At 40.0% G+C, this 12,672-nt stretch overlaps 1 protein-coding gene across 1 annotated transcript; it reads right to left on the bottom strand.

The window, feature by feature from the left end:
• Positions 1–9,081: 9,081 nt before the first annotated feature.
• On the bottom strand, positions 9,082–11,554 carry LOC129950972 (exocyst complex component 3). The gene is made up of 2 exons (XM_056062945.1): positions 10,476–11,554; positions 9,082–10,389 (listed from the first exon to the last, which is right to left on the bottom strand). Exons 1-2 carry the CDS (start codon positions 11,445–11,447, stop codon positions 9,145–9,147), a joined length of 2,217 nt encoding a protein of 738 aa, XP_055918920.1. The 5' UTR covers positions 11,448–11,554; the 3' UTR covers positions 9,082–9,144.
• Positions 11,555–12,672: the final 1,118 nt, after the last annotated feature.

The following is a 12,672-nucleotide window of genomic DNA, read 5'->3' as shown; positions in this document are numbered from 1 at the left end:
TGGAAACACCAAAAAGATTTATTTAATTTAAACTTAATTATCTTTTCTATTATTTTCTCTTGCAAAATAAGCCCAGTTAGTCCATTTTCACTAACAAAACTAAATAATATGAACATTAACAGATTGATTTTTTTTCCCCAATGGAACACATTATTCAAAATGCACAACTACTCAACGAACACAGTCATCGAGACACAAATGCAATATCAATCGTATCAACATTTGAGAACGAAATCACATAAGATCCATTGGAGACTCGTATAAATGTAAAAAACCCATCCGTAGTAAGATTCTACTTTAACTTTTATCGGTAGTATTCATACTGCGGATGTTAAGTTTGTTATTTGTGTAAAATCCTATAATCTTTATTTCGACATTATTGGGGTTCTTTGGAGAGTGATCCAACAGGAATTTAACATATTGTACCTGTCTCTGCTCTTTGATTGAAATCAAAAAACTGTTTGACCATCCAAAAATTTTATTTTATTCCTAATAATATATTTAAATTTTACAATTTCAAAATAATTATGTTTTTTATACATTTTTTCCAAAAAAGCATTTAGTTGAAAGTTCAAAAACTGTTTTCATTTTTTAAAGTTGTCCGAGATTTTTCATTTTCGTCATTTTACTATGGCTATAACTTCCGTCTGGAAGATTTATATGAAAACTTTTACGGTTTTGGTCCAAAGTCTCCTATATCAGTCCCTATATCAGATAACGTGATACCAAACAAATATATTTTTTGAAAAAATCCAATTAACTGTTTTTATTATAAATTAAACAAACTGAAACAAAAATTAGTCACCTCGAAAATTTTACAAATACAAAATGATTTCATCTCCAAAACAAATTTGTGCAACGAAAAATAACGTTTTTAACATCTAGTAAAATTTTGAGAAACATCAAATTTACAGTTTTTTTAATAATAACCTAAAAAATGTTACTCAAAGTTGTTAAAAATTGAATTTCGACTCCTTACAAAAAACAATACTAAACCTTGGTATAAATGTACTTTCGATTCAAATATCTTTTCAAAAATTAAAAATATTTTTTTTAAACTTTTTTTATTTCACAGAAAATATTGTTTTCGACATTCAGTAGTTTTTTTTATAAAACTCCAACAGTCCGTTGTTTCATAAAAAAAATAAAATCTACAAAAAATAGTACGCAAATTTGGTAAAAATTGATGTTCGGTTCTTGATATCTCTCAAATTAATATCATTCATACGATTTGCAAAAATTTAAGAACTGCTACTTAAATTGGTAAAAATTTGTTTTCGACTAAAAATCTATTTATCAAAACTAGATTTTTAAACTAAACTATTTCTTTATATAAAAAATATTGTTGGTAGTTTAATTTTTTTAAGAATAATTCAACAAACAACTTTTTTAACCCAACCCTACAAACTTTTAAGCAAGACAAATCGACAGACGGGATGGCAAGTTTTTACTGTGGGTTGCATCCCAGCCTCTTTTTTTCTTTGCCGGTGGCTGTGTTTAAATTAAAACTACGAAATTCTACATTTTTTCTTGCTTCCAGTCGTTTCACAAGGTTTTGTTCCTGGCAATCAAATTGCATTTTTCCGATGAGTTTTGATGTTCTGAATTCCAATATGACTTCAATAACACGTTAGGTTTTGAGATATTACTTGTTAAAATTTAAAAAGAAGCTCTTTGAGGCTATGTTATTTCATGAAGAAGTAGAGACCATCACGAAAAAAAATTCGTGATGGTTTTTTAAATCTTTAAATCCTTCCTTCAAAATTATGCTTTTCTAATTTTTTGAAGAATCTTTATAAGTTGTTATATTCTCTTAAAACAAATAATTGGTTAAGAAACACTAATCCGTTTATGGTAGAATTGTTTTTAACAAAAACAGGTCATTTTTGTTTTTGTTACCCTTCGTCTTAACAAGGTATAACATCAATGTTTTGAAATATATTAAAAAGATATAAAAATAATGTTAAGAACGGGTATTTTTAAAATATAAGCGAATAATTAAAATAAAATTCGGATTTGAAATCAGCACCAAAAGTGCACTACAAAACTTGTTTTTAAAAACTAATTTTATTAAATTCAAGATATCTTAAAACATCATACAGATTTAAATGAAAATTCTTTACATTAGTAATGAAATTTTCTAAAAATTAAAAAATTATTTGGACTGTATCTAGAAGATAATTTTTTGAATATATTGCAAAATAATCATACGATTTATTAAACTATGTACTGTTTTACCTTAGTCTTAAAAACAACGTTTTTTTATTGTCTTAATGAATATTTTAAAAAGAAGCATGTTTCATAAACTTGATTTAAACGAATAATTTGGAATTCAGGACAACTTATTTCTTTAAAAATATAATTGTTTTTCTTCAACTCACAAAAAAAACATAATTTTACTGACAAGTGTTTTAAAACATTAAAAACATTTTGCACCCATCCTTCAATATTTTCAAACTTGAATATAGGGAGCTAGGTGAAGCAGTGAGACGACAAAATGTATTGCTCAAGGATCAATCCATCTTTAAATTAAATCTGCATTTACCGTCGAATATGTTTCTGTAAACAAGTTATAGCCTTTCTGTATGTTTTTTTGTATTCATATTTCTATACTTATTCAAAAAACAACCCTTTTTCAAAACCACATGGCGCCGCCATAAGCCACCCTCAAGAAGATGATACATTTTTTCAAAATTTACCCAGAAAAACAAAAACTGTCATTCTATATGCTAAACATATGATGTGCAGTTTTTGATATTAACACACCGCGCAGAATCTTTTTTCGGAAACATGTCTCTATTCCGAAAAAATGATGAAAGTGAAAGTCTCCTTTTCATAATTCGGTACTTTGAGTTGCCATTGTAGTTAATTGTTATTGGCGAGAAAAGACGGTCTACCATCATCTGAATTCAATAACTTGCATAATTTTTTGTTCAGTTTTATGTGGTTTACATTTTCCGTAAATAAGCACAACCATGGCTATCGTTTTGTTTATCGGTGCCCAAATCAGAAAAGAGTATGAACTTCTCGCTAATTTGATGCTATGCTTGATTCCATCTAAAGAATTTTCGCCTCGAAGACATTTTAACGACCGACAGTATGACTTTCGTAGCAATACACTTAATATTTCAAAGTCATTTGAAAAAGTCCTGCATAAAGCTCTATTATCAGAAATGCTTGCTTTTGGTTTCGACCAATCTCTTTTTCGTCACACTGAAAACATCGAAGTCTGAAATTGGCAAACTAAATGGTGGTGTTGTGCAAGCCTCTGTTTTGTCTCCGATATTGTTACCAGTGCTGGTAACATTCAAGCTAAAAGCCCTAACGCATTGGTGGAAAAACAAATTTAGTAAGCTTTGAATACCGGAAATATGGCCGCCATTTTTTGTATCAAGAAACATCATCAAATATTCCAGAGCAGATTAGCAAATGTTCAAATGGTAGACATGTGCATTCAAGAGGACACAAGCGTCCACAGGTTTTTCTCAAAACCCACCTCTGTCTATCAACTCCTACTCTCACCTCCCCGCGGTGAACATCGGGTGCCTAGTACCTCAACTGGAGATTGGGTTCCAACCCCAGTGGAAAGTTGTTGGGGGCAGCAAACGAGAGAGGGGGGGGAGAGGTGTTTCCACTAAGGCACCTCTCCTTATCCAGGCGGCAGCGGACGAATTCTCGAGATAGAATCAACGGTGGCGTCTACAGTTCCAGTAAGGTCGAACTACTTAGTGAACACCTTATAGGGCTTCTTCGACATATTCGGAGCCCAGGCCTATAAGGAGCGGTTCATCCGGCTCCCCTTCCTTGGAGTTATACTAAGGATCTGGCCCTCCAGGTTGGGGGTTGTGCCGTCGGGGTGACTTCCTGGCCACGTAAAAGCATCATAGTTTCGAAGCAACAACAAGCCTCGGATACGGACGGATTCACTGTTGACAACCCACGCAAACGAAATAAGGACAACGAACTTCGGATATGTACGTGGAATGTTAGGTCCCTTAACAGACCACGTGCAGCCGAACAATTAGCGGAAGCCCTAAACTGCTGCAAGGCAGATATTACAGCCATCCAAGAAGTGCGATGGGATGGACCGGGTAAACGCAAACTAAAAGACTGCGATATCTACTACGGCGACTGCTACCGTGAACAAAGACAGCGTCTATTTGGGTGTGGATTTGTTGTTGGAACTAGGCTCAGGCAAAAAGTCTTGAGTTTCAACAGTGTGAGCGAGCGTATCACGACAATCCGCATCAAGGCTAAATTCGCCAACATAAGCCTAATATGCGCGCATGCCCCAACAGAGGAGAAAGATGAAGACACCAAAGATATGTTCTTCGAGCTCTTGGACAAGACATATGAGCAGTGCCCTGGCTATGACATTAAAATTGTCTTAGGAGATTTTAATGCCAAGCTAGGAAGAGAAGACATCTTTGGTGGCATAATCGGGAGATACAGCCTGCACGACACCACCTCCGACAACGGATTCAGGCTGGTCGATTTCGCTGCGGGGCGAGACGTTCTGGTAGCTAGTACGCAGTTCACGCATCTTAATATCCACAAGGGGACATGGAAATCTCCTGATCAATCAACCGTCAACCAGATTGACCACATTGCGATCGACGCACGACACTTCTCCAGTATCCAGGATATCCGAACATTCCGAGAGGCCAACATTGACTCGGACCACTACCTCGTTGTAGCCAAGGTACGGCTACGGATATCCCGATCCAAGCCAAAACAAGGAAGTACTGTGAGAAGATTCGACGTTAGACGGCTACAATCGCAAGAGACTGCCATGTCCTTTTCCGATCGAGTCTCTAGTAACCTCCTAAGGAGTCCTATGCTTCCTGCATTAAGCATTGAAAACCAGTGGCAACATTGCCTTGCAGCCATCAGAGATGCCGCCTCTGAAGTGCTAGGTTTCACACGGCCACCACAGCGAAACCCCTGGTTTGACGACGAATGCCGGCAAGCGCACGCAGCGAAACAAGAGGCATACAAAACGGCGCTGCACAAAAGGACTAGAGCTGCTCGCGAGCTCTACGAGCAGAAGAGGAGAGAGGAACACCGGCTTCTTAGACGGAAAAAAAGAGAGCATGAGAAGCGCGCGATCGAGGAGATAGAGGGATGTCACAACAGGAATGAGGTTCGTAAATTTTACCAAAAGGTAAAAAAAACCTCCCAAGGGTACCAGCCACGAACCGAAGCCTGTAAAGACGATCAAGGGAACATCGTAGTAGAACCACAGTCGATGCTGAGAATATGGAAAGATCACTTCTCCAAATTATATAACGGCGATGACGAACCGAACTCCGCTGTAAGGGAGATAGAACCACTCAACCTCGGCGACGCAGATCAACAATTCCGCCTACCCGACCTTGACGAAGTGAAGATAGCTATATCTAAACTTAAGTCAAACAAAGCTGCTGGAGCTGACGGCATCACCGCCGAACTATTCAAAGCAGCAGGCGATGACTTGGTAGGGAGCATGCACCAACTCATCTGCAAAATTTGGTCGGAAGAAAGCATGCCCGATGAGTGGAATCTCAGCATAGTGTGCCCGATACATAAGAAAGGAGACCCTCTAAACTGCGCCAACTACAGAGGCATCAGTCTCCTTAACATTGCGTATAAGATCCTCTCTGCCGTATTATGTGAACGTCTGAAGCCATTCGTCAACAACCTGATTGGTCCTTATCAGTGTGGCTTCAGACCAGGAAAGTCCACTATCGACCAAATATTCACACTACGGCAGATCTTGGAAAAAACCCAGGAGCTTCAAATCGATACCCACCATCTCTTTATCGATTTTAAAGCCGCGTATGACAGCATCTATAGGGAAGAGCTCTACCGAGCAATGTCTAGTTTTGGCATCCCTGTCAAACTTATCCGTTTGTGCAGAATGACGATGGAGAATGCACGCTGCTCTATCAAGGTCGGAAAAGATCTTACCGATGCATTTGATGTCAAAAAAGGTTTTAGACAAGGCGATGCACTGTCATGCGACTTCTTCAACATCGTTCTGGAAAGAATTGTGCAAAACTCAATCGTCAACACTAGAGGCACAATCTTCCAAAGATCCATCCAATTACTCGGATACGCAGATGATATTGACATAATTGGAAGATCAAAGCGTGATGTCAGTGGAGCGTTTTTGAGCATTGCGACGGAAGCGAAGAAGATGGGTTTAGTGGTCAATGAGGGCAAGACCAAGTATATGCTGTCATCAAAAAAGGACACTGAACGACGACGTCTTGGACAAAACGTCACCATGGACAGCTATAACTTTGAGGTAGTTAAGGACTTTGTCTACCTAGGCACCGCTATTAATGCAGACAACGACACCAGCGCTGAAATCAAACGAAGAATAACTCTTGCAAATCGCTGCTTCTTTGGACTTAGAAGGCAATTGAGAAGTAAAGTCCTCTCTCGAGCATGTAAAATCACCATCTATAAGACACTCATCATCCCGGTTCTCATTTATGGCGCTGAGGCCTGGACCCTGTCAAAGAAAGATGAGAGCGTCTTAGGATGCTTCGAGAGAAAAATTCTTCGGGCGATTTTTGGTCCCGTACGCATAGATGGAGAATGGAGGAGAAGATATAACGACGAGCTGTACGGGCTGTACAGCGACACTGACCTGGTTAGCAGAATCAAAGTCCAACGGCTTAGATGGCTAGGTCATGTAGAGCGGATGGACATCAACGCTCCAGCCCGGAAGGTCTTCGAATCCAATCCCGAGGGACGGCGCAGTAGAGGAAGACCGCGACTCAGGTGGCGCACCCAGGTGGGAGAGGACCTCAACCAACTTGGCGTGCGAAACTGGAGACAGCTAGCTAGGGACCGAGCTGGCTGGAGACGCTTGTTGGTTGAGGCCCAGGTCCGCCCCGGACTGTAGCGCCACCTTAAGTAAGTAAGTAAGATTAGCAAATTAATGAAGTTCAAAAAGAAACCGAAAAATAAAGGTTAAAGTGTAAAATCCTCAAAACACGAATTCAAGAGCCTTTTCTTCTTTAGGGCTCATTTTTATTAATGATCTCGTGTCTAAAACTTTTATCCACATTCCTAATTAGCTGACGATGTCACGCTTAACTTTTACCCCCCTCCCCCTTAACTTTCAAAAAATGTTTAGTACTTGGTATGCGCATCAAAGATGATTCTTTTGCATTTCAAAAAATGCTGCCAGGATCACTCTGAAGGTGCAAGACATTTTTCCAGATTTTCTGACCTGGCTGTAATTTACAAAGCATAGACTCGTCCAAAAGATCAAATTTTTTGGACTGAGTTCAAATAAGAGCTTTAAAAATGATAGCCGATAGAACTTGTACAACTCTTGAAGGGCACTGCAATGTTGTAGGTCTTTCGTTGTGGAGGACATCACTCTTTGAAATTAAGATAGTTTGTCCATTCTTGTTTTTTATGCCTTGGATATAAACAGATATTGTAGGGGCGGCCATTTCTGATATTTATAAAAACACCCAATTTTTTCCGAATTACCAAGTTCCATTCTCCCCCTGCCCTCAAACAATTAAGCCGTAATATTCACACTTCCATTAGTTGATCTTGATGTCAATTTAAGACGTATTGTCAAGTATAGATATTCTTTTTTAAACGCACGTCAAGAATGTGGAATGCTTAACCAATCATTTTCACCTCCCATTTTGATATTCAAAACTTTAAGAGGCCAAAGCGAACTGTTGTTGTATCTTAAATCCTTCCCAATGTAAGTTCGACCTTGTCATCTAGTGTCAAACCCTGTCCTCGTTTTACAAGTCTTCCAACTATCCTCATCGCAATATTACGTCTTTAGTTTGCAAAATATATAGGATGTGCTTCCAATGACTTTTTAAGGTGGTTTTTTCTAGCCCCTGGAAGATAGGTGATGAATTGCGTACAGTTCAAGATTGTAGCTTCTCTGAATTCCTCACATGGAGGACAATTCGACAGACACATAGACCACGAACTGTATACAATTTACCTCGAAGAAGATATTGCAATAAATATCAATTTCGAAAGACTCCCCTGGGCAGGTTACTTACCTAACTGGCCTCAACCAACATGTGTCTCCAGCCAGATGTGTCCCTAGCCAGCTGTCTCCAGTTTTGCATGCCAAGTTGGTTGAGGTCTTCACCCACCTGCGTGCGCCATCTGAGTCGCGGTCTTCCTATACTGCGCTGTCCCTCGGGATTGGATTCGAAGACCTTCCGGGCTAGAGCGTTGATTTCCATCCGCTCTACATGACCTAGCCATCTAAGCCGTTGGACTCTAATTATGTTAACTAGGTCAGTGTCGCTGTACAGCCTGTACAGTTCGTTGTTATACATACCTTCTCCTGCATTCTCCATCTATGTAAACGGGACCAAAAATCACCCGAAGAATTTTTCTCTCGAAGCATCCTAAGACGCTCCCATCTTTCTTTTACTGGGTCCAGGCTGCAGCACCATAAATAAGAACCGGGATGATGAGTGTCTAAAAGATGGTAATTTTAGATGCTCGAGAGAGAACTTTACTTCTCAATTGCCTTCTAAGTCCAAAGAAGCAGCGATTTGCGAGTTATTTTTCGTTTGATTTCAGCGCTAGTGTCGTTGTCTGTGTTTATAGTGGAGCCTAGATAGACAAAGTCCTTAACTACCTCGAAGTTAAAGCTGTCCATAGTGACGTTTTGTCCAAGACGTCGTCGTTGTGCAATGTCCTTTTTTGATTACAGCATTTACTTGATCTTGCCCTAATTGACCACTAAACCCATCTTCTGCGCTTCAGTCGCAATGTTCAAAAACGCTCCACTGCCATCACGCTTTGATCTTCCAATTACGTCACTATCATCGGCGTATCTGGATAGTTGAATGGATCTTTGGAAGATTGTGCTTATAGTCTTAACGGTTGAGTTTTGCACAATTCTTTCCAGAAAGATGTTGAAGAAGTCGCATGACAGTGCATCGCCTTGTCTAAAACCTGACAGAGCACCTGTGGGCCGGTTACCTGTTTTTTGTTTGTCTCCCTCTCACTTTGTCGGACTTCCATGATAACCTGGATGAATCTTTCTTAAACAAAAGTTTACTATTTTTTCAAATGGAGACCACAGCCTCATAAAATTCTTTGTTTATTTTTTATTGTTTTTGTTTTTATAAATTATATTATAATAATTATTTACCACAGTTTATCATTAAATACTATTTCACGGAATATGCAGTCTTGCTTAGCAATACTAACCATTGCCTTTTTCGACTTCATTGCGTCCTGAACCTTCTCCCTTATCTCATTCGCCTTAACATCGTTTCGTATGTAAAACAGCCTAGTTATATGATCCTCGCTCAACGATGGACAACTACCCAGGAGAGTGTGCAAATCTAAGACCAAGAGTTCAATATCACAAACCAATAAATTGGCCAGAGTCGCGATGAGATCGATTGGTGACTCGGACATGGATACATTGGGGGCTATCTTCTCAAAGAAGAACTTGAATCGACGAGCTTCTTGATTGATTTTCTTTGTGACTGCTTCGACTTCTTGCCGTGGTTTGGAGAGACGCTTTGAGAGCAGAGCTTTTATGTAGCGCTTCGCTACCAAATTCTGGGCCTCGTTGATCACCAACTCAAAGTTGACGGGTCGCAGGTGATTGTAGTCCTGGAAGTAATCATCCAAAGTCGCACAAATCGTGTCCACGGAAACTGTTGTCTGCAACCATTTCAGAGTGAACAGATCATTGAAGTGTATCTCCATGTCGAGGAAGGCTTCTTCGAGAAGATAGCCCACTGCATGGTCGCGGATACTTCGGAAGGTCTGCAGGAGTTTCTCGAAATCCTCGTAGTGTTCGGTGCGGGACTTCGGCCAATAGAGCTGCTTCATCTGCTGGGCGAGTTCGATCATTTGCTGGGAGTTGTTGACGATGGTGATTATGTAGTGCGTGAAGAACTTCACTTGGTCTCGGTTGCGGAAGTGGTACTCCTTCAGTTCGATCACTCCTTGCAGGTAGCTTTGACCGAAGATCTCCATTTGTTGAATGCTCAAGACCAAAGCCTTGAATGTGAGTTCGACGTGAATTGTGTTGGTCACCTGCAGGTGCTGGTCAATCATCTGGAAAATGATCACTGGGGCAGAGCTCTGATAGTACTGTTCGTCCTGATCTGGTGGACTGTCGGACAACCATTCCTGCTTCTCGGTTTCGCAAGCCTTACTCATCCAGTCCTGGTAGTTCTTACGCATGTTATTGAGGTATTCCCCTTCGAGGGATTTCAAGTGGTCAGCTCGTAATAGCGGACCGATCAGAGAGTGGACGTCGACCTTGAGGTCGGGGTGAGACATGAGCTCGACGCCAGGATACGTGTTCATTACCCACGAGAGAAGCGAAACGTATTCATTGCCCTCCAAGCCACCCTTAGCGATGCCATCAAGCTAAAAAGAAAAAGAGAGAAAATGGAAACATTACAAAGTACATTCCTCCAGCTTCCATCTGCCTCCTTCTGCCCCACAACACTCACATAGTCAGATAAGCCCTGATGGTAAAGCTTCACATACTCGTTGAAGATATTGTAGTGTGGTGGAAAGCAGGGAATGCACAACGACTTGACCACACGCAGATCTTCCAAGATAATCTGTCGAGTGATTTCCAAGTCTCTGACAAGCCAGAGTTTATTGTCGGCCCTCTCCTCAACCTTGGAGCCCTCGATTCGAGTGACTACAGCTTCGCGCAGAACATTCATGGCCATTTGACGCCAGTTCTTGGGTCGACCTGGTGGCAGGAAACCAGTTACCTTCTGTTGCTGCAGAGCGAATTGGTCGCTCTTCTCCTCACGCTCGATGATTCTCAATGCAGTCACAATGACAACTGGTTCCTTGCGCACCGTGTTCAACGTGCGGTTCATAATCAATCGAATCTTCTTCTCCAGAGCCTGCGACACAGTCTCGACTTTCTCAAAATGCCTCTTCAATGTTATCTTATCGCTGGCATGTTGCTTCGACTGCTTGTGCAATTCGTATAGTAGGTCATCTCGAGAATTCTCCAAATCGGAAAGACACTGATGGGCATTTAGGAGCTTGTCCTCGTCAATCAGTTGCATGGTCTTTGTGACACTCGATTGCACATTGAAGATGTGCTTTAAATTCTCCATAGCAGTGGCATATTGCGAATGTTTGGTGTTCTCTTCGCGGACAACTTCCAGAGCATCGTAGATTTCTGGGACACCTGCCAAAAGACCATCGACTTCTTTCACAATTATCACGACATCCTTGACATTTTCCAAGCATGTCACTAGTTGCTTTAGCCCAACACGGACGCCCTCCAGCTGATTTTGCATTCCTGTTTTGAGGAGTGCCTCGACAGAGGCTTTTTTACGCCCCACTCGATGACGATATTGATCGACTTTCTCCAGCTGACCCGGTCGTTGGAGCATGTTTTTAACATCCTTGAGGGCTGCCTGTCGAGCTTCTTGCTCCAGTTGTGCCAAATCCATTTGGAGGAGATTGATTTTTTAGTGGAAATTATTCAAAAATATTTTCCACTGAGGGCGACAAATAATAAAAACTGATAAAAAAAGGGCAAACTACTAAATAGGCGGATGACATTTCACAAATATGTATTATGGGTTTACATTCGACAGTGAATTGTCAAAAGTGACAACAATTTTGTGAGGGTACGTTCATAAGTGTAACTTGCTTACATTTGTTAAAGTTTTTTAAATAATTAGGTAATGGGTGATTTAAATTTCAAAAATATTAATCTGTGTTTTACTTAAAAGGAATTCATGAAACGAGTTATATATAAATTTGATTTTCCCTTAAGCAATAAATGCACAAAGGTATGAGTTGCTTAACCTTTTTTCACTTGGTTTTGATTTTTCTCCCTCTATGACAAATATTATATTTCGGTCACAAGCTCTAACTTGGGTCTCCATTGAATATTTCCGATAATCCAATCATCAGATAATCCGATAGAGACCAATAATCCAACATCCAGTCCATGATCGGATTGAATTTTTTGAGCGGATCAAAATCCTGTCATCAAATTTGACGTTTGTGTTGTGTGCAGTGATGAGCGTTCATTTTATAGTCTTTTTGATATTAACATTTTATTTCGTTTAAATTGTCGTCGAGTGCCTGAATTCATAAATTCAAAGTTATCTTTACTAGGCACAGAACAGCTTCAAAGCTGTCGACCGACATCCTACGAAGATTCTTATAGTCTGCACCGTACTCCCATAGTAAGTCCTTGAGTAGGAGTGCCTCCAAATCATGAAGTGCCAACGGTGAAAAATAGATCATGACCGTAAAATTTAAGTTGTAGATTCTTAGAAAGAAAGGGACGATCAAACGTCAAAACCAACAAAAAAGTTATTTTTTTAATGTCAACTGTTGTTCATTTTGTCGCTGCTCACTGTCGACGTTCACGAAAAATTTAAACTCTTCTCAAAAATTCCTTACTTGTGCTAATAAAGCACAATGATATTCTTTGAATTCGATTGCTGAATTATTTGTTGCCACAGTAAAATACAAAAGCAAAAAAAAAGAGTTGCCTTGACTTTGAGAATTGGGTCAGTAGAACGCTGAAAACTGACCGCATTCTGTTCAACGTATCAGAACCCGTAAGAGAGCGGTGCGTTCTGACAGTCCTTTCAGACCACTTTCTGGTTTACCAAGTCTTAAGCGATTCATGATAAATTGTTAAACATTACTGAGCAG

This window comes from Eupeodes corollae, chromosome 3 (genome assembly GCF_945859685.1).
Source record: "Eupeodes corollae chromosome 3, idEupCoro1.1, whole genome shotgun sequence".
Taxonomy (NCBI): domain Eukaryota; kingdom Metazoa; phylum Arthropoda; class Insecta; order Diptera; family Syrphidae; genus Eupeodes; species Eupeodes corollae.
Note: the sequence above shows the minus strand (reverse complement) of the source record. Positions and strands in the feature narration are given on the sequence as shown.

Coding starts and splice junctions, on each gene's coding strand:
- LOC129950972 (XM_056062945.1), bottom strand. CDS start 11,447: ATGGATTTGGCACAACTGGAGCAAGAAGCTCGACAGGCAGCCCTCAAG. Junction 10,390..10,475: donor ATCAGGGCTTATCTGACTAT/GTGAGTGTTGTG, acceptor TTTTCTTTTTAG/CTTGATGGCATCGCTAAGGG.